General features: G+C 40.0%; 1 protein-coding gene across 1 annotated transcript; it reads right to left on the minus strand.

Moving 5' to 3' along the window:
• Positions 1 to 10,013: 10,013 nt before the first annotated feature.
• On the minus strand, positions 10,014 to 22,555 carry LOC124029450. Its single transcript, XM_046341176.1, has 10 exons — positions 22,427 to 22,555; positions 13,592 to 13,909; positions 13,172 to 13,432; positions 12,743 to 13,045; positions 12,211 to 12,531; positions 11,866 to 11,973; positions 10,985 to 11,059; positions 10,709 to 10,783; positions 10,595 to 10,626; positions 10,014 to 10,515 (listed from the first exon to the last, which is right to left on the minus strand). Exons 1-10 carry the CDS (start codon positions 22,512 to 22,514, stop codon positions 10,471 to 10,473), a joined length of 1,626 nt encoding a protein of 541 aa, XP_046197132.1. The 5' UTR covers positions 22,515 to 22,555; the 3' UTR covers positions 10,014 to 10,470.
• Positions 22,556 to 22,759: the final 204 nt, after the last annotated feature.

Here is a 22,759-nt window from a genome sequence, read left to right on the forward strand (position 1 = left end):
TGTAGCTAGGTTATATAGTGAGAGCAGTCAGTGTACTGTAGCTAGGTTATATAGTGAGAGCAGTCAGTGTACTGTAGCTAGGTTACATAGTGAGAGCAGTCAGTGTACTGTAGCTAGGTTATATAGTGAGAGCAGTCAGTGTACTGTAGCTAGGTTATATAGTGAGAGCAGTCAGTGTACTGTAGCTAGGTTATATAGTGAGAGCAGTCAGTGTACTGTAGCTAGGTTATATAGTGAGAGCAGTCAGTGTACTGTAGCTAGGTTACATAGTGAGAGCAGTCAGTGTACTGTAGCTAGGTTATATAGTGAGAGCAGTCAGTGTACTGTAGCTAGGTTATATAGTGAGAGCAGTCAGTGTACTGTAGCTCGGTTATATAGTGTACTGTAGCTAGGTTACATAGTGAGAGCAGTCAGTGTACTGTAGCTAGGTTATATAGTGTACTGTAGCTAGGTTACATAGTGAGAGCAGTCAGTGTACTGTAGCTAGGTTATATAGTGTACTGTAGCTAGGTTACATAGTGAGAGCAGTCAGTGTACTGTAGCTAGGTTACATAGTGAGAGCAGTCAGTGTACTGTAGCTAGGTTACATAGTGAGAGCAGTCAGTGTACTGTAGCTAGGTTACATAGTGAGAGCAGTCAGTGTACTGTAGCTAGGTTACATAGTGAGAGCAGTCAGTGTACTGTAGCTAGGTTATATAGTGAGAGCAGTCAGTGTACTGTAGCTAGGTTATATAGTGAGAGCAGTCAGTGTACTGTAGCTAGGTTATATAGTGAGAGCAGTCAGTGTACTGTAGCTAGGTTATATAGTGAGAGCAGTCAGTGTACTGTAGCTAGGTTACATAGTGAGAGCAGTCAGTGTACTGTAGCTAGGTTACATAGTGAGAGCATTCAGTGTACTGTAGCTAGGTTACATAGTGAAAGCAGTCAGTGTACTGTAGCTAGGTTATATAGTGAGAGCAGTCAGTGTACTGTAGCTAGGTTACATAGTGAGAGCAGTCAGTGTACTGTAGCTAGGTTACATAGTGAGAGCAGTCAGTGTACTGTAGCTAGGTTATATAGTGAAAGCAGTCAGTGTACTGTAGCTAGGTTATATAGTGAGAGCAGTCAGTGTACTGTAGCTAGGTTACATAGTGAGAGCAGTCAGTGTACTGTAGCTAGGTTATATAGTGAGAGCAGTCAGTGTACTGTAGCTAGGTTATATAGTGAGAGCAGTCAGTGTACTGTTGCTAGATTATATAGTGAGAGGCAGTCAGTGTACTGTAGCTAGGTTATATAGTGTAGTAGCAAGTCAGTGTATATAGCTGAGGTTATATCAGTGTACTGTAGCTAGGTTACATAGTGAGAGCAGTCAGTGTACTGTAGCTAGGTTATATAGTGAGAGCAGTCAGTGTACTGTAGCTAGGTTACATAGTGAGAGCAGTCAGTGTACTGTTGCTAGGTTACATAGTAAAGGCAGTCAGTGTACTGTTGCTAGGTTACATAGTAAAGGCAGTCAGTGTACTGTAGCTAGGTTATATAGTTAGAGCAGTCAGTGTACTGTAGCTAGGTTACATAGTGAGAGCAGTCAGTGTACTGTAGCTAGGTTATATAGTGAGAGCAGTCAGTGTACTGTAGCTAGGTTATAGTGAGAGCAGTCAGTGTACTGTAGCTAGGTTACATAGTGAGAGCAGTCAGTGTACTGTAGCTAGGTTATATAGTGAAGGCAGTCAGTGTACTGTAGCTAGGTTATATAGTGAGAGCAGTCAGTGTACTGTAGCTAGGTTATATAGTGAGAGCAGTCAGTGTACCGTAGCTAGGTTACATAGTGAGAGCAGTCAGTGTACTGTAGATAGGTTATATAGTGAGAGCAGTCAGTGTACTGTAGCTAGGTTATATAGTGAGAGCAGTCAGTGTACTGTAGCTAGGTTACATAGTGAGAGCAGTCAGTGTACTGTTGCTAGATTACATAGTAAAGCCAGTCAGTGTACTGTAGCTAGGTTACATAGTGAAAGCAGTCAGTGTACTGTAGCTAGGTTACATAGTGAGAGCAGTCAGTGTACTGTAGCTAGGTTACATAGTGAGAGTAGTCAGTGTACTGTAGCTAGGTTATATAGTGAGAGCAGTCAGTGTACTGTAGCTAGGTTATATAGTGAGAGCAGTCAGTGTACTGTAGCTAGGTTACATAGTGAGAGCAGTCAGTGTACTGTAGCTAGGTTATATAGTGAGAGCAGTCAGTGTACTGTAGCTAGGTTATATAGTGAGAGCAGTCAGTGTACTGTAGCTAGGTTATATAGTGAGAGCAGTCAGTGTACTGTAGCTAGGTTATATAGTGAGAGCAGTCAGTGTACTGTAGCTAGGTTACATAGTGAGAGCAGTCAGTGTACTGTAGCTAGGTTATATAGTGAGAGCAGTCAGTGTACTGTTGCTAGGTTATATAGTGAGAGCAGTCAGTGTACTGTAGCTCGGTTATATAGTGTACTGTAGCTAGGTTACATAGTGAGAGCAGTCAGTGTACTGTAGCTAGGTTATATAGTGTACTGTAGCTAGGTTACATAGTGAGAGCAGTCAGTGTACTGTAGCTAGGTTATATAGTGTACTGTAGCTAGGTTACATAGTGAGAGCAGTCAGTGTACTGTAGCTAGGTTACATAGTGAGAGCAGTCAGTGTACTGTAGCTAGGTTACATAGTGAGAGCAGTCAGTGTACTGTAGCTAGGTTACATAGTGAGAGCAGTCAGTGTACTGTAGCTAGGTTACATAGTGAGAGCAGTCAGTGTACTGTAGCTAGGTTATATAGTGAGAGCAGTCAGTGTACTGTAGCTAGGTTATATAGTGAGTGCAGTCAGTGTACTGTAGCTAGGTTATATAGTGAGAGCAGTCAGTGTACTGTAGCTAGGTTATATAGTGAGAGCAGTCAGTGTACTGTAGCTAGGTTACATAGTGAGAGCAGTCAGTGTACTGTAGCTAGGTTACATAGTGAGAGCATTCAGTGTACTGTAGCTAGGTTACATAGTGAAAGCAGTCAGTGTACTGTAGCTAGGTTATATAGTGAGAGCAGTCAGTGTACTGTAGCTAGGTTACATAGTGAGAGCAGTCAGTGTACTGTAGCTAGGTTACATAGTGAGAGCAGTCAGTGTACTGTAGCTAGGTTATATAGTGAAAGCAGTCAGTGTACTGTAGCTAGGTTATATAGTGAGAGCAGTCAGTGTACTGTAGCTAGGTTACATAGTGAGAGCAGTCAGTGTACTGTAGCTAGGTTATATAGTGAGAGCAGTCAGTGTACTGTAGCTAGGTTATATAGTGAGAGCAGTCAGTGTACTGTTGCTAGATTACATAGTGAAGGCAGTCAGTGTACTGTAGCTAGGTTATATAGTGAGAGCAAGTCAGTGTACTGTAGCTAGGTTAAATAGTGTACTGTAGCTAGGTTACATAGTGAGAGCAGTCAGTGTACTGTAGCTAGGTTATATAGTGAGAGCAGTCAGTGTACTGTAGCTAGGTTACATAGTGAGAGCAGTCAGTGTACTGTAGCCAGGTTATATAGTGAGAGCAGTCAGTGTACTGTTGCTAGGTTACGTAATGCTTTAGAACAAGACCAGTGGAAACTGATTGACTGGAGTAACATATTGTATTGATAAGTTCCTTTCTGATTCAATGGCAACACTGCAGAGACCCAGATCAATTGAAACCCTTCTATCTGCCTGTTTTTTTAATTTTATTTCACCTTTATTTAAGTCGTCAAGTCAGTTAATAACACATTCTTATTTTACGATGACGGCCTACCCCGGCCAAACCCTCCCCTAACCCGGACAACGCTGGACCAATTGTGCGCTGCAGCAATAGCCCGGGACCGAACCAGGGTCTGTAGTGACTCCTCTAGCACTGAGATGCAGTGACTTAAACCGCTGCGCCACTCAGGAGCCTGATGAAGATAGATTGAGAATGACAGAGACAAGTCTAAGGAGAGAACACTAGACTGACAGCGGGACCATAGTTTTAACACTCACTGCAGTCTGTTGTGCCCCAGCATGGACATCGACCCAGTCACTTCCTAGTTCACAGACTCGATGCGCTAAACTCCCAGACCAGACATCATCATACTGTCTATTAGATGGTTATTAATGACGATGAAACACAGGGAGGATGTGGGAGTAATGATCATCATACTGTACTGGGGTTGTACTGCAACTGCATCCTACCATAGCACCATCTTTCCTACGTAGTGCACTTACCCTGGTCAAAAGGAGTGCACTATATAGGTAATAGGGTGTCATTTGGGACAAACCCTATGTTTCCACAGTAGGATGGATTTCCTGTCAATAGTGCACTGCAGCATTTTACTGTCGTCTTCAGAATACAACTATCACGCTTATAACACAATGCTCTCTGTCCCACGTCACATTTTACTGTCGTCTTCAGAATACAACTATCACGCTTATAACACAATGCTCTCTGTCCCACGTCACATTTTACTGTCGTCTTCAGAATAACACTCATTTTACTGCATGAGGCTCTGTGTCCCACTACAATGAGTAATCCATGTATACACTCAGTCTATCTGGCCCACAGATGTCATACTACACAATACATCATAACACAGAGGCAGTCATCCCAGTGGAGCAATTAGCAAGATGCAGACAAGAGATAAGAGACAAGAGATGAAGCCCAGTCCTTTTACAACAATATCACTGTTCCTGTATCAAATGGAACCCTGTTCCTTATATAGTGCACTACATAGGGAATAGGCTGCCGTTTGGGCGGCACCCAGAGTGGTTATATAGTGCACTACATATGGAATGTAGTGCACTACATAGGGAATAGGCTGCCGTTTGGGCGGCACCCAGAGTGGTTATATAGTGCACTACATATGGAATGTAGTGCACTACATAGGGAATGGGCTGCCGTTTGGGCGACTGCCTGAATGGTTCCGAGTGATTCTAGTAAAACATGAAGTTCCTTTCTTCTTAAGCACTCAGACACACATCGCTGAATTTGGTCCCCACACCTCCACTCCAGACAGCATGCCAAGCTAAATGACTTGGAGGTTGGCAGGGGAGGAGGTCTCTTGCTCTGTGCCTGGAACAACTCGTTCACTCACACTCACTCTCTCCCTCATTTCCAGGATGACAGTTGGTTGGAGGGACACTGTTCCTGGAAGGTCTCTTTCTGTCCACACTGAAAGACTCAGTGGTGCAGGAGGGTCACTCAGTGGTACAGGACGGTCACTCAGTGGTACAGGACGGTCACTCAGTGGTGCAGGAGGGTCACTCAGTGGTACAGGAGGGTCACTCAGTGGTACAGGACGGTCACTCAGTGGTACAGGAGGGTCACTCAGTGGTACAGGAGGGTCACTCAGTGGTGCAGGAGGGTCACTCAGTGGTACAGGAGGGTCACTCAGTGGTGCAAGAGGTTCACTCAGTGGTACAGGAGGGTCACTCAGTGGTACAGGAGGGTCACTCAGTGGTGCAGGAGGGTCACTCAGTGGTACAGGAGGGTCACTCAGTGGTACAGGACGGTCACTCAGTGGTACAGGAGGGTCACTCAGTGGTACAGGAGGGTCACTCAGTGGTACAGGACGGTCACTCAGTGGTCACTAAGTAGTGTTGTCATGGTCATTGAGTGTTGCCATGGCAATTTGGTGTAATTCAGTACTGTGATGGTCACTGATGGTCAACCAAGCTACTGGCTCTAGATAACCCTACTCAGCTTCCTGACTGCTGCTGTGTGTGTCACTGTGTGACCACAAGCATATCAAACCAGATTATCTGCAGTGGTTTCACTGTTACATAAAGAGTCCCTTCACGGTCACATAACATCTATCCCCTCCTCACCATCCCTATTGATAATTTGCCACCATTGTCTCAGCAAGTGTGCTTAGTGCACTGGTAAGGACCATGGCGTTTTCTAAAGCATATCATGTTCACAGTAGTCTTTCTACAAATCTCTGCAGCCCTTAGTTTGTGTGTGAGGGTTTAAGTCCTTTGGACACCCTGGTTTAGGTCCTGGTTTAGGTCCTGGTTTAAGTCCCCTGGACACCCTGGTTTAGGTCCTGGTTTAGGTCCCCTGGACACCCTGGTTTAGGTCCTGGTTTAGGTCCCCTGGACACCCTGGTTTAGGTCCTGGTTTAGGTCCTGGTTTAGGTCCCCTGGACACCCTGGTTTAGGTCCTGGTTTAGGTCCTGGTTTAGGTCCTGGTTTAGGTCCTGGTTTAGGTCCTGGTTTAGGTCCTGGTTTAGGTCCCCTGGACACCCTGGTTTAGGTCCTGGTTTAGGTCCCCTGGACACTCTGGTTTGTATCAGTGGGGGTGAGACAGAGATGCAGGCACAGAGCTAAAGGGTATGACTGTGTCTGGCAGGCCATCTGTAAGGTAGCAGTGCATTGTGAGAGCTGGGTAAACATTGCCTTAAATAGAGGACACAACGCACTGGTAACAAGAGATAGTCATGCCTTCCTCCGCATGTTCTCCTACAGAATAGAATATATTGTGGTGTGTGTGTATTTTTTTGTATGTGCATGTTCAGATGTATAGGTCTGTATGTGTGTGTGTGTTAGCATGTGTTTCTGTGTAGATATACATCCATGTGAGTGAGGCGATCACAGAGAAGCAAAGACACTGCACAGAAAATGGTAAATGCTTTAAACTGTACAGGCTTGCCCCCTATTGGAGGATAGTATTCATACAAAATAAAGGGAAAATAAATGTATAATGGCTGTATAATGGCTTTTAAAAATAAAAAATGTCACTAATAGAGGCCAGCAATTCCTTCAACAATACATGGTATTATTTTCAAAAGATTACTGCTTATTATGTGTTGTATTAACCCAGACAGCTACAGAAAAAGCTCCAGCCTGAGACCTTGGATGCTACACTATAGTCCTATTGCAGCTAAGACGATTGCAGAGAAAGGAGCCATGCATGGTGAGAGGCAGAATAGGTCTTCACCTTGATTCATTCTCCTCTCAACACCTGTGGCTGTCCCTTTCTTCACAACACCATTGTTACGTATCAGTGAGAATCCAAATAAGGTTTTGTTTCCCATTCCTTCTGTCTGAGTCAAGTATAAAATACTTCATTTCAGGAGACCTTGAATCCTTTCAATAGCTCCCACATGCTAACACAAGACACGCAGACCCACACAGAAGCACAGAAGCGAGTGTGTGTGTGCTTGCAAGTGTGTGTGCTTGCATGTGTGTGTGTGTGTGTGTGTGTGTGTGTGTGTGTGTGTGTGTGTGTGTGTGTGTGTGTGTGTGTGTGTGTGTGTGTGTGTGTGTGTGTGTGTGTGTGTGTGTGTGTGTGTGTGTGTGTGTGTGTGTGTGTGTGTGTGTGTGTGTGTGTGTGTGTGTGTGTGTGCGCACAACCATGCATGAACACACACACACCTCTGCACAAAAAAAGTTGGTGCTCGACTCAGCACCTGTCTGTGTTGAAAAACATTCCTTCTATGTGCAGACTATTCATTGCATTTAGAGGGAGAGAGAAATGCATTGAATTGCTAACTTTACACTGCAATCCCTAACGGTACTAGAGATAGCAAAGGAAAAGGAAAGAAGGTTGAAAGAAATGCATTATTCCTCTCTCAAATTAAAGTTCCATTTAAAATAATAAAACCTCACGTACTGTATTCTTGCAAAACATTGTCTTTCCAACATTGCCTTCTCCTGGTAACATATGCAACTGCACTCACCTATACAATGACTTGAATTATGTTTACAAGGATCGTATTTATTTCAAAATACCAATCTAAAGTTACTTTCCATACAAAATATACATCTATAAAATACAAAAACATTACTGTCGTTTGCTCCCAATGATGCGACATCTACAGCAATCCAAAATTATTTCAGTTACAGCTATTTGAAATTCCTCAATTTCGCCACCTGCTGTCTATACATGGGTGTCTTCGTATGGATATCACTCTGCTATGGTCATGTCCGAAATCTGTCTTGCATACTACTTACTAAAACAAAATACTGTGTATTAATCATACCACATACTATTTAGAACGCTATATTTTTGTAAAAACGAATGCCCGACGCAACAAATATCAATATACTACATCGATACTGAGAATCCGTCATTTAATGCGCAAACTTTATTCCAGCTATTTGTTCAATTTGGTACATGTCACTTTAAGTGGATTTATCAGCTGTTGTCAAATGTACGTAGTTCTTGAAAGACTGTTCTGTTTCTCAATAGTGTGCAACCAGCGAATTCTACTAGATCAAGGGCTTGGCAACTGGTGTCCCACAGCCCACATTTGAAGTCCCTCTGATCAGTTTCCCAAGGAAAACAGTCGGGGTCTCAATTTACTATTGCACGTTATAATAATAGAATACACGCGGGGCAATTTGGAACTGTGGTTCAACTGCAGTTTCTCTCTTGTTATGTCAGTCATGATAGTCCGTCAATATAGCTCATGTCAGCTAGATTTTTTTTAGATTGCTAAATTATTTTAGCATCCTGCTATCTAAACGTGTTATCATGGTCGAATAACCATCCGTCTCTCATTCGTGCTGAATATTAGTGCTTTTTGAGGTCGGTTTGTTTTCAGTTTGATAATAAAAATAATAATCATGGTTTTCCATTTCGGTTTCGATTATTTGTGTTGAACACAGAATAAAACAAACAGCACAAGTCCCATGGTGGTAGTGACTGCCCATTACTGCCTATCACTTATTTCATTTTTTACAATTCTTTACTTTAATAAAATATTTCAGTTGTGTATATAACATTTGTTTCATTTGATGACTTCATTATTTCTTTCCAAATCATCACTATAGAGCTGCTGTCTTGACAAAAATCACTATTTTAGTAGTTCTTCACATTAAATAAAGCATACATTTATGACTGCTGAACACCAACTATCAATCACTTGTTTCATTCCAAATCATCACTATAGAGCTGCTGTCTTGACAAAAATCACTATTTTAGTAATTCTTCACATTAAATAAAGCATACATTTATGACTGCTGAACACCAACTATCAATCACTTGGACTTAGATCATGTATTTTCAGGTGGAGATATCTTGCGAACAACACCTGCTCTCTATATCCCCTCACTATCCTGCATTCTGCCTCTTCCGTGGCAAGCATACAGTACATACAAGAAGCAGAGACAGGACAAGTAGATTCTCAATGGATTGTGGTTAATTGCCACGTTTTATGCGCTAAACTATGCAGAATATTGGCCTGATGGAAACTCCCTACTACATCGCACAGTTAAGGCTGGATCTGATTTATCTCTTGAAAAGCTGCGCATTGAACTCAAAGGAGAAAAATGAACGAAATGGAATTCAAATAATTGAACCAATGTTTTTCAAAAACCAAAAGATAACTGAAATTTTGGTTAATCGCTCAGCACTAGCCCCAAGTCTCACTCATATCATATTAAAAACATTTCTCTCCACCCTATAGCAAGATGTTTAGAATGGTAAAACAGCTCATTTTCCTCTCCACCCCATGCCAAAATGAGTATTATTGCACAAAATTAGTTATAAATTGCGAAATCTTCTCTCCGCCACATGGCAAAATGTGTAGAATTGAAGCCAACTTGCTTTACATCTGCAACATTTTCTCTACACCACATGGCAAAATGTGTAGAATTGAAGCCAACTTGCTTTACATCTGCAACATTTTCTCTACACCACATGGCAAAATGTGTAGAATTCCATGAAATGAACTCTAAAACGTGTGTGTTGTCTCTTGTGTGGGTTGTCTCTTGTGTGTGTACACAGCTGGCTGGTGTTCAACCATGGCAAATTATTTATTTCAGCTTTTATTTCTTTCATCACATTCCCAGTGGGTCAGAAGTTTACATACACTCAATTAGTATTTAGTAGCATTGCCTTTAAATTGTTTAACTTGGGTAAAAGTTTCGGGTAGCCTTCCACAAGCTTCACCACAATAAGTTGGGTGAATTTTGGCCCATTCCTCCTGGCAGAGCTGGAGTAACTGAGTCAGGTTTGTAGGCCTACTTGCTCGCATACGCTTTTTCAGTTCTGCCCACAAATATTCTATAGGATTGAGGTCAGGGCTCTGTGAAGGCCACTCCAATACCTTGACCTTAAGCCATTTTGATTTGGAAGTATGCTAGGGGTCATTGTCCATTTGGAAGACCCACTTGCAACCAAGCTTTAACTTGAACTTCTACAATTTATAGTTGGTTTGAGGTTTTTAAGTCATTTACATTTGAAGCTATTTGACTTTTAACATATTGTCCCCTGAACATTGTGTAATTCATCGATGTTCCTTCATAAGTGAAACAAAGTTTACTACGGGCATTACGATTAGTCTTGTGCAGCTGCTTTCCGATTTGATAATGACTTATGTGCTGCCAGCTGTGGGTATGTGAGCAGGATTGAAATAAGCACAGCCTTCCTTTACATTGTGACAAACTCAGGTACAAAACTCCACAATAGGTTAATGAACAAACTAAACAGAAAATAATCCCTGCATTTTAACACAGGAGTTTTATCCTGCTGAAAGACAGGTGTTTTTATATGTTGAGCGTCGAATAGATCACAGCACCCCCTTCCTGTACCTATGGACAATAATATGAGTTAATCACAAAGAACATACTAAACAGCTAAATAATCATTTGAATAAAGTGCTATTCGTACGTGATTTGACCCTGATGTGACTCTGTTGGGATCTGAAAAAGAAAAGAAATGCCATTTGTTACGCTTCAATTTACATTCTAGGAACCATTGTACATTTCCAAACCCACTACTCACCACCAAGCCTGGGTTCACCCAAAGCAACTTCGGAGTAATGAACTTCCTCATTGCCATCTTGCCCCCCCTGGAACTCTGAAACATACAAAATGCCTAAATGTTCATCAGTTATCTCAACCACAGAGATCCTATTAAGAGTTCTTCTATGTAATTATATGATCTCAACCTCCTCCTTTCTCTACACTTAGGCCTCTCTCTCATACCTCTGTTATACAATATATCTATATATCTTATGTATTGTACATCATATCACTCCCAAAGTAAAGAAAGAGATACCTTGGTGTGCTAGTGGATCAGTGATGTTACCATAGACTGGGTCATTCTTCTGGGTAAGTGGTAGGGATGTCACAGCTTTGAAAAAAGAGATCATAGAAAAATATTTGTACAAAAATTTTGGCAAAAACCTAAGATGTAGCAACCCGACAAGTTTGGTCTGGAGTCGAGTCAGCCCTGTTACTGTAGTTATAGTCATTATCAGGAGTAGAGTCAGCCCTGTTACTGTAGTTATAGTCATTATCAGGAGTAGAGTCAGCCCTGTTACTGTAGTCATTATCAGGAGTAGAGACTGCCCTGTTACTGTAGTTATAGTCATTATCAGGAGTAGAAACAACCATGTTACTGTAGTGATAGTCATTATCAGGAGTAGAGTCAGCCCTGTTACTGTAGTTATAGTCATTATCAGGAGTAGAGTCAGACCTGTTACTGTAGTGATAGTCATTATCAGGAGTAGAGTCAGCCCTGTTACTGTAGTTATAGTCATTATCAGGAGTAGAGTCAGCCCTGTTACTGTAGTGATAGTCATTATCAGGAGTAGAGTCAGCCCTGTTACTGTAGTTATAGTCATTATCAGGAGTAGAGTCAGACCTGTTACTGTAGTCATTATCAGGAGTAGAGTCAGACCTGTTACTGTAGTCATTATCAGGAGTAGAGTCAGACCTGTTACTGTAGTCATTATCAGGAGTAGAGTCAGCCCTGTTACTGTAGTGATAGTCATTATCAGGAGTAGAGTCAGACCTGTTACTGTAGTCATTATCAGGAGTAGAGTCAGACCTGTTACTGTAGTCATTATCAGGAGTAGAGTCAGACCTGTTACTGTAGTCATTATCAGGAGTAGAGTCAGACCTGTTACTGTAGTTATAGTCATTATCAGTCTTTACCTGGGTCTGTCTTCTTCCTCTTCAGGTGGAACACCAGAGCACCAATCAGTATCCCGGCAACAACCAATGCTGTACAGGCCACAATGATGGAAATATGCAAGGTGTTGTCTGTTGGAAACCCAGTATGAAAGAGAACATGCCAAAATGAGACAGCTGAGGACTTACTATGACTTTTGCTATGACTCCAGAGACATCACAGTATAGTGGGGGGCAAACTGCAATGTAGAGACATTGATTTGTTTATTGTTTTTATATTGTTTATGATCATGATGTCTCACTGAATCTACTCATTCAGAGGATGTGATCTACTGTGATCTACTATAATCAACTATGGTTATTAGTAACCTTTCAGAGGCGATGGTAACACTAGGCCTGGTAACCCAGATCTTCCACCAGCACCACGGAGTCTGAGGGGAACACTCGCTCTGAGCATGTCCTCTCTGAACACCGCACACTGCCAGTCCAGCTGGTCCCTTTGGAGGCTGGGCAGGGTCACACTGAGTGTCCAGTTGGGTTGACTCCCTGTAAGGATGTCCTTTTTGACCACTAGCCCCGTCCTCCCCTCCATCCTCAGCCAGGCCAGGGTCACAGGGTCACCGTTCACCTCCGACACTTCACACTTCAGCACCACCGACTGGCCACCAGGGGGGCCTCTAGATGCAGAGACTGGGCCAGAGAACAGAAAACATAACTGAACGTTCCCCTCTGAGAGAAAAGTATACTGTAATAATAACAATAATAATGTAGGCCTAGTATATATCTGGATAATGAAACATGTCATTTTGTGGTTGACAATCAGAGAACCAACATTAGGTTACTTGAGCAGAGAGTGTTTGTTCTCTCATTGACCGCTGTTAAAAGACAAAAGCAAAGTTACCTTGAATGGTTGTGAGTTGAACATAAGACATAAGGTTGTTATTACAATTACATCTGAACACTCCTCCGTCCTCAAATTCCACTGGTGAAAGTCTCAGGGGAAAATCTTTTTGTTTGAACGTGGGAGATGAGAACCGGTCAATTTCTAGTCTATCATCTGATGTCAGAGTAGCAGGTGCTTCCTCTGTAGATGAGCTCTTGGTCCAGGAGGCTTTTCTGTGACAGGATGAAGACCTGCACATCATCTCCACCTCACTGCTGTTGCTGCTCTCTCTGAACAAAGTTACTGGCTTGTTGAATGTGCCTGGAAAAAATCAACATTGTGGGAAAACACTATGACGAAGAATATCTACACATGATGAGTGAACCTGCAGTTACTGTTAAGTCATTAATATATTACTGATAATATCCATGAATCTAGCTAACTTACTTGTCTCAACATTCAATGTATTATAAATTTCATATAACAATGTTCCATTCTGTTTGAGAGTGCAGTTGCATCTCCCCTGACTGCTCTGATCAACACTATGGATGACCATGTGGACAGTGTTGTTGTAAAACAACGTGGTGTTAGAAGTGGGATCTCCTTCTCTTTCCCACTGAAGTGTGGTTCCTTCTGGTAGGCTGGACAGCTCACAACTAAAACTCACATCAGAACCCAGACGAAATGAAGGCCATTCAAAGGGTTTAACTGCAAAGAAAATAATTGGTTAACATTTACAAATCAAACATCCTTGTTGGCGTATCCAGTATGTGTTTTTAGTGATATCAAACACAAAATGAACATGCTTGTGTTTGACTCCAATTCTGATTTTGAAAAAGTGACAATAAACATATTGAACCACAATACCTTTGAAAGCAAACACCTGAAACCTCGTCACAATAACTGAAACTGGTTTGGTTTGCATGAACACAAACTCTCCAGCATTTTCAAAGTTTGTCCTCATGGAAAGAGCATATCCACTGCCCTTTGAAAACCCCAATGTGTTCGATACAGATTCCCAAGTGGATGAAATTATATGGGCTATTGTGGTGTTTGAGTGTCTGCCGTCATGTGAGGTCCATGTCCATTGGAATCGGTGCTCTGTCCCTTGTAGAACCACGGGGGAAACTGGGACAGTGACCCTTCCTCTGGACTCGGCAAGGAAAAACATGTTCTTTGACAATACTGTGGAGAGTAGGAATGTGTCAAAATGATACAATAAAAAGCATCAACAAAAATCTATATAATATAATTCACCTTTCTCTATTAAAGGCTACTACACCCCCCCCCCTCTTTCTCCAAATCTATATAATATAATTCACCTTTCTCTATTAAAGGCTACTACACCCCCCCTCCTCTTTCTCCAAATCTATATAATATAATTCACCTTTCACTATTAAAGGCTACTACACCCCCTCCTCTTTCTCCAAATCTATATAATATAATTCACCTTTCTCTATTAAAGGCTACTACACCCCCCTCCTCTTTCTCCAAATCTATATAATATAATTCACCTTTCTCTATTAAAGGCTACTACACCCCCTCCTCTTTCTCCAAATCTATATAATATAATTCACCTTTCTCTATTAAAGGCTACTACACCCCCTCCTCTTTCTCCAAATCTATATAATATAATTCACCTTTCTCTATTAAAGGCTACTACACCCCCTCCTCTTTCTCCAAATCTATATAATATAATTCACCTTTCTCTATTAAAGGCTACTACACCCCCCTCCTCTTTCTCCAAATCTATATAATATAATTCACCTTTCTCTATTAAAGGCTACTACACCCCCCTCCTCTTTCTCCAAATCTATATAATATAATTCACCTTTCTCTATTAAAGGCTACTACACCCCCCTCCTCTTTCTCCAAATCTATATAATATAATTCATCTTTCTCTATTAAAGGCTACTACACCCCCTCCTCTTTCTCCAAATCTATATAATATAATTCACCTTTCTCTATTAAAGGCTACTACACCCCCCTCCTCTTTCTCCAAATCTATATAATATAATTCACCTTTCTCTATTAAAGGCTACTACACCCCCCTCCTCCTCATTCTCCAAATCTATATAATATAATTCACCTTTCTCTATTAAAGGCTACTACATTTACATTTACATTTAAGTCATTTAGCAGACGCTCTTATCCAGAGCGACTTACTACACCCCCCTCCTCCTCATTCTCCAAATCTATATAATATAATTCACCTTTCTCTATTAAAGGCTACTACACCCCCTCCTCTTTCTCCAAATCTATATAATATAATTCATCTTTCTCTATTAAAGGATACTACACGCCCCCTCCTCTTTCTCCAAATCTATATAATAGAATTCACCTTTCTCTATTAAAGGCTACTACACCCCCCTCCTCTTTCTCCAAATCTATATAATATAATTCACCTTTCTCTATTAAAGGCTACTACACCCCCCTCCTCTTTCTCCAAATCTATATAATATAATTCACCTTTCTCTATTAAAGGCTACTACATTTACATTTACATTTAAGTCATTTAGCAGACGCTCTTATCCAGAGCGACTTACTACACCCCCCTCCTCCTCATTCTCCAAATCTATATAATATAATTCACCTTTCTCTATTAAAGGCTACTACACCCCCCCTCCTCCAAATCTAGATAATATAATTCACCTTTCTCTATTAAAGGCTACTACACCCCCCTCCTCTTTCTCCAAATCTATATAATATAATTCACCTTTCTCTATTAAAGGCTACTACACCCCCCCTCCTCTTTCTCCAAATCTATATAATATAATTCACCTTTCTCTATTAAAGGCTACTACACCCCCCCTCTTTCTCCAAATCTATATAATATAATTCATCTTTCTCTATTAAAGGCTACTACACCCCCCTCCTCCTCATTCTCCAAATCTATATAATATAATTCACCTTTCTCTATTAAAGGCTACTACACCCCCTCCTCTTTCTCTATTAAAGGCTACTACACCCCCCCTCCTCCTCATTCTCCAAATCTATATAATATAATTCACCTTTCTCTATTAAAGGCTACTACACCCCCCCTCCTCTTTCTCCAAATCTATAAAATATAATTCACCTTTCTCAATTAAAGGCTACTACACCCCCCCTCCTCCAAATCTATATAATATAATTCACCTTTCTCTATTAAAGGCTACTACACCCCCCCTCCTCCTCTTTCTCCAAATCTATATAATATAATTAATCTTTCTCTATTAAAGGCTACTACACCCCCTCCTCTTTCTCCAAATCTATATAATATAATTCACATTTCTCTATTAAAGGCTACTACACCCCCTCCTCTTTCTCCAAATCTATATAATATAATTCACCTTTCTCTATTAAAGGCTACTACACCCCCCTTCCTCCTCTTTCTCCAAATCTATATAATATAATTCACCTTTCTCTATTAAAGGCTACTACACCCCCCTCCTCTTTCTCCAAATCTATATAATATAATTCACCTTTCTCTATTAAAGGCTACTACACCCCCCCTCCTCCTCCTCATTCTCCAAATCTATATAATATAATTCACCTTTCTCTATTAAAGGCTACTACACCCCCCCTCCTCCAAATCTATATAATATAATTCACCTTTCTCTATTAAAGGCTACTACATCCCCCTCCTCTTTCTCCAAATCTATATAATATAATTCACCTTTCTCTATTAAAGGCTACTACACCCCCCCTCCTCTTTCTCCAAATCTATATAATATAATTAATCTTTCTCTATTAAAGGCTACTACACCCCCCCCTCTTTTCTCCAAATCTATATAATATAATTCACCTTTCTCTATTAAAGGCTACTACACCCCCCTCCTCCTCATTCTCCAAATCTATATAATATAATTCACCTTTCTCTATTAAAGGCTACTACACCCCCTCCTCTTTCTCCAAATCTATATAATATAATTCATCTTTCTCTATTAAAGGCTACTACACCCCCCCCTCCTCCTCTTTCTCCAAATCTATATAATATAATTCACCTTTCTCTATTAAAGGCTACTACACCCCCCCCTCCTCCAAATCTATATAATATAATTCACCTTTCTCTATTAAAGGCTACTACACCCCCTCCTCTTTCTCCAAATCTATAAAATATAATTCACCTTTCTCTATTAAAGGCTACTACACCCCCCCTCCTCCTCATTCTCCAAATCTATATAATATAATTCACCTTTCTCTATTAAAGGCTACTACACCCCCTCCTCTTTCTCCAAATCTATAAAATATAATTCACCTTTCTCTATTAAAGGCTACTACACCCCCCCCTCCTCCAAATCTATATAATATAATTCACCTTTCTCTATTAAAGGCTACTACACCCCCCCTCCTCCTCTTTCTCCAAATCTATATAATATAATTAATCTTTCTCTATTAAAGGCTACTACACCCCCTCCTCTTTCTCCAAATCTATATAATATAATTCACATTTCTCTATTAAAGGCTACTACACCCCCTCCTCTTTCTCCAAATCTATATAATATAATTCACCTTTCTCTATTAAAGGCTACTACACCCCCCCCCTTCCTCCTCTTTCTCCAAATCTATATAATATAATTCACCTTTCTCTATTAAAGGCTACTACACCCCCTCCTCTTTCTCCAAATCTATATAATATAATTCACCTTTCTCTATTAAAGGCTACTACACCCCCCCCTCCTCCTCATTCTCCAAATCTATATAATATAATTCACCTTTCTCTATTAAAGGCTACTACACCCCCCCTCCTCCAAATCTATATAATATAATTCACCTTTCTCTATTAAAGGCTACTACATCCCCCCTCCTCCTCTTTCTCCAAATCTATATAATATAATTAATCTTTCTCTATTAAAGGCTACTACACCCCCCTCCTCTTTCTCCAAATCTATATAATATAATTCACATTTCTCTATTAAAGGCTACTACACCCCCCTCCTCTTTCTCCAAATCTATATAATATAATTCACCTTTCTCTATTAAAGGCTACTACACCCCCCCTCCTCCTCATTCTCCAAATCTATATAATATAATTCACCTTTCTCTATTAAAGGCTACTACACCCCCCCTCCTCCAAATCTATATAATATAATTCACCTTTCTCTATTAAAGGCTACTACATCCCCCCTCCTCCTCTTTCTCCAAATCTATATAATATAATTAATCTTTCTCTATTAAAGGCTACTACACCCCCCCCTCCTCTTTCTCCAAATCTATATAATATAATTCACATTTCTCTATTAAAGGCTACTACACCCCCTCCTCTTTCTCCAAATCTATATAATATAATTCACCTTTCTCTATTAAAGGCTACTACACCCCCCTCCTCCTCATTCTCCAAATCTATATAATATAATTCACCTTTCTCTATTAAAGGCTACTACACCCCCCTCCTCTTTCTCCAAATCTATATAATATAATTCACCTTTCTCTATTAAAGGCTACTACACCCCCCTCCTCCTCATTCTCCAAATCTATATAATATAATTCACCTTTCTCTATTAAAGGCTACTACACCCCCCTCCTCTTTCTCCAAATCTATATAATATAATTCATCTTTCTCTATTAAAGGCTACTACACCCCCCCCTCCTCCTCTTTCTCCAAATCTATATAATATAATTCACCTTTCTCTATTAAAGGCTACTACACCCCCTCCTCTTTCTCCAAATCTATAAAATATAATTCACCTTTCTCTATTAAAGGCTACTACACCCCCCCTCCTCCAAATCTATATAATATAATTCACCTTTCTCTATTAAAGGCTACTACACCCCCTCCTCTTTCTCCAAATCTATATAATATAATTCATCTTTCTCTATTAAAGGCTACTACACCCCCCTCCTCTTTCTCCAAATCTATATAATATAATTCACATTTCTCTATTAAAGGCTACTACACCCCCCTCCTCTTTCTCCAAATCTATATAATATAATTCATCTTTCTCTATTAAAGGCTACTACACCCCCCTCCTCCTCATTCTCCAAATCTATATAATATAGTTCACCTTTCTCTATTAAAGGCTACTACACCCCCCCCCCCCTCTTTCTCCAAATCTATATAATATAATTCATCTTTCTCTATTAAAGGCTACTACACCCCCTCCCTCTTTCTCCAAATCTATATAATATAATTCACATTTCTCTATTAAAGGCTACTACACCCCCTCCTCTTTCTCCAAATCTATATAATATAATTCACCTTTCTCTATTAAAGGCTACTACACCCCCTCCTCCTCTTTCTCCAAATCTATATAATATAATTCACCTTTCTCTACTAAAGGCTACTACACCCCCCTCCTCTTTCTCCAAATCTATATAATATAATTCATCTTTCTCTATTAAAGGATACTACACGCCCCCCTCTTTCTCCAAATCTATATAATAGAATTCACCTTTCTCTATTAAAGGCTACTACACCCCCCTCCTCTTTCTCCAAATCTATATAATAGAATTCACCTTTCTCTATTAAAGGCTACTACACCCCCCCTCCTCTTTCTCCAAATCTATATAATATAATTCACCTTTCTCTATTAAAGGCTACTACACCCCCTCCTCTTTCTCCAAATCTATATAATATAATTCACCTTTCTCTATTAAAGGCTACTACATTTACATTTACATTTAAGTCATTTAGCAGACGCTCTTATCCAGAGCGACTTACTACACCCCCTCCTCCTCATTCTCCAAATCTATATAATATAATTCACCTTTCTCTATTAAAGGCTACTACACCCCCCTCCTCCAAATCTATATAATATAATTCACCTTTCTCTATTAAAGGCTACTACACCCCCCTCCTCTTTCTCCAAATCTATATAATATAATTCACCTTTCTCTATTAAAGGCTACTACACCCCCCTCCTCCTCTTTCTCCAAATCTATATCATATAATTCACCTTTCTCTATTAAAGGCTACTACACCCCCTCCTCTTTCTCCAAATCTATATAATATAATTCACCTTTCTCTATTAAAGGCTACTACATTTACATTTACATTTAAGTCATTTAGCAGACGCTCTTATCCAGAGCGACTTACTACACCCCCTCCTCCTCATTCTCCAAATCTATATAATATAATTCACCTTTCTCTATTAAAGGCTACTACACCCCCCCTCTTTCTCCAAATCTATATAATATAATTCATCTTTCTCTATTAAAGGCTACTACACCCCCTCCTCTTTCTCCAAATCTATATAATATAATTCACCTTTCTCTATTAAAGGCTACTACACCCCCCCCCCCTCTTTCTCCAAATCTATATAATATAATTCATCTTTCTCTATTAAAGGCTACTACACCCCCCTCCTCCTCATTCTCCAAATCTATATAATATAATTCACCTTTCTCTATTAAAGGCTACTACACCCCCTCCTCTTTCTCCAAATCTATATAATATAATTAATCTTTCTCTATTAAAGGCTACTACACCCCCCCTCCTCCTCTTTTTCCAAATCTATATAATATAATTCACCTTTCTCTATTAAAGGCTACTACACCCCCCTCCTCCAAATCTATATAATATAATTCACCTTTCTCTATTAAAGGCTACTACACCCCCCCTCCTCTTTCTCCAAATCTATATAATATAGATCACCTTTCTCTATTAAAGGCTACTACACCCCCCCCCCCTCTTTCTCCAAATCTATATAATATAATTCATCTTTCTCTATTAAAGGCTACTACACCCCCCTCCTCTTTCTCCAAATCTATATAATATAATTCACATTTCTCTATTAAAGGCTACTACACCCCTCCTCTTTCTCCAAATCTATATAATATAATTCACCTTTCTCTATTAAAGGCTACTACACCCCCTCCTCCTCTTTCTCCAAATCTATATAATATAATTCACCTTTCTCTACTAAAGGCTACTACACCCCCTCCTCTTTCTCCAAATCTATATAATATAATTCATCTTTCTCTATTAAAGGATACTACACGCCCCCTCCTCTTTCTCCAAATCTATATAATATAATTCATCTTTCTCTATTAAAGGCTACTACACCCCCTCCTCTTTCTCCAAATCTATATAATATAATTCACCTTTCTTTACTACACCCCCCTCCTCTTCTCCAAATCTATATAATATAATTCACCTTTCTCTATTAAAGGCTACTACATTTACATTTACATTTAAGTCATTTAGCAGACGCTCTTATCCAGAGCGACTTACTACACCCCCCCTCCTCATTCTCCAAATCTATATAATATAATTCACCTTTCTCTATTAAAGGCTACTACACCCCCCCCCCCCTCCTCCAAATCTAGATAATATAATTCACCTTTCTCTATTAAAGGCTACTACACCCCCTCCTCTTTCTCCAAATCTATATAATATAATTCACCTTTCTCTATTAAAGGCTACTACACCCCCCCTCCTCTTTCTCCAAATCTATATAATATAATTCACCTTTCTCTATTAAAGGCTACTACACCCCCCTCTTTCTCCAAATCTATATAATATAATTCATCTTTCTCTATTAAAGGCTACTACACCCCCCCTCCTCCTCATTCTCCAAATCTATATAATATAATTCACCTTTCTCTATTAAAGGCTACTACACCCCCCTCCTCTTTCTCTATTAAAGGCTACTACACCCCCCTCCTCCTCATTCTCCAAATCTATATAATATAATTCACCTTTCTCTATTAAAGGCTACTACACCCCCCTCCTCTTTCTCCAAATCTATAAAATATAATTCACCTTTCTCTATTAAAGGCTACTACACCCCCCCCCCTCCTCCAAATCTATATAATATAATTCACCTTTCTCTATTAAAGGCTACTACACCCCCCCCTCCTCTTTTCTCCAAATCTATATAATATAATTAATCTTTCTCTATTAAAGGCTACTACACCCCCCTCCTCTTTCTCCAAATCTATATAATATAATTCACATTTCTCTATTAAAGGCTACTACACCCCCTCCTCTTTCTCCAAATCTATATAATATAATTCACCTTTCTCTATTAAAGGCTACTACACCCCCCTTCCTCCTCTTTCTCCAAATCTATATAATATAATTCACCTTTCTCTATTAAAGGCTACTACACCCCCCTCCTCTTTCTCCAAATCTATATAATATAATTCACCTTTCTCTATTAAAGGCTACTACACCCCCTCCTCCTCATTCTCCAAATCTATATAATATAATTCACCTTTCTCTATTAAAGGCTACTACACCCCCTCCTCTTTCTCCAAATCTATATAATATAATTCATCTTTCTCTATTAAAGGCTACTACACCCCCCTCCTCCTCTTTCTCCAAATCTATATAATATAATTCACCTACTACGCCCCCCCTCCTCCAAATCTATATAATATAATTCACCTTTCTCTATTAAAGGCTACTACACCCCCCCTCCTCCTCATTCTCCAAATCTATATAATATAATTAACCTTTCTCTATTAAAGGCTACTACACCCCCCTTCTCTTTCTCCAAATCTATATAATATAATTCACCTTTCTCTATTAAAGGCTACTACACCCCCCTCCTCCAAATCTATATAATATAATTCACCTTTCTCTATTAAAGGCTACTACACCCCCCCTCCTCTTTCTCCAAATCTATATAATATAGTTCACCTTTCTCTATTAAAGGCTACTACACCCCCCCCTCCTCCTCTTTCTCCAAATCTATATAATATAATTCACCTTTCTCTATTAAAGGCTACTATACCCCCCCCTCCTCTTTCTCCAAATCTATATAATACATTACTCACCTTCAGCTGAGAATCCTTGACCGTATGCTGATGTCCACACCAGGATCCACAACAACCTCACACTCATAGAGCCTCTGTCCTTCCCCATGTTTCTGGAACTGTCTGTTCTGTCCCCCTCTTTGCTCAGTAGCAAACTCACATCATTACTGAGGGCCCTGTTAACTTTCTACAGGAAATGACTGAAGAAAAGAGGAAGTCCAAATAAAACTACAGATTATGTAATGCAAAATAAATTGACTGTGTGTCAGACTGACTGTGTGTCAGACTGGGGTTAAGGGCTAGAACAGAAGCTGGAAAACAGAACACTGAACTTGCTATGGCCAGTATCTTACA

The sequence above is a fragment of the Oncorhynchus gorbuscha genome, linkage group LG01, assembly GCF_021184085.1.
Source record: "Oncorhynchus gorbuscha isolate QuinsamMale2020 ecotype Even-year linkage group LG01, OgorEven_v1.0, whole genome shotgun sequence".
NCBI lineage: Eukaryota > Metazoa > Chordata > Actinopteri > Salmoniformes > Salmonidae > Oncorhynchus > Oncorhynchus gorbuscha.

Excerpts from the sequence above, each read along its gene's own strand:
- LOC124029450 (XM_046341176.1), bottom strand. The coding sequence starts at position 22,514 with ATGGGGAAGGACAGAGGCTCTATGAGTGTGAGGTTGTTGTGGATCCTG. Across the intron at positions 13,433-13,591 it reads TCAGGTGTTTGCTTTCAAAG|TTAAACCCTTTGAATGGCCT; the intron begins GTATTGTGGTTC and ends TTTTCTTTGCAG. Across the intron at positions 10,784-10,984 it reads TGATCCACTAGCACACCAAG|AGTTCCAGGGGGGGCAAGAT; the intron begins GTATCTCTTTCT and ends TGTATGTTTCAG.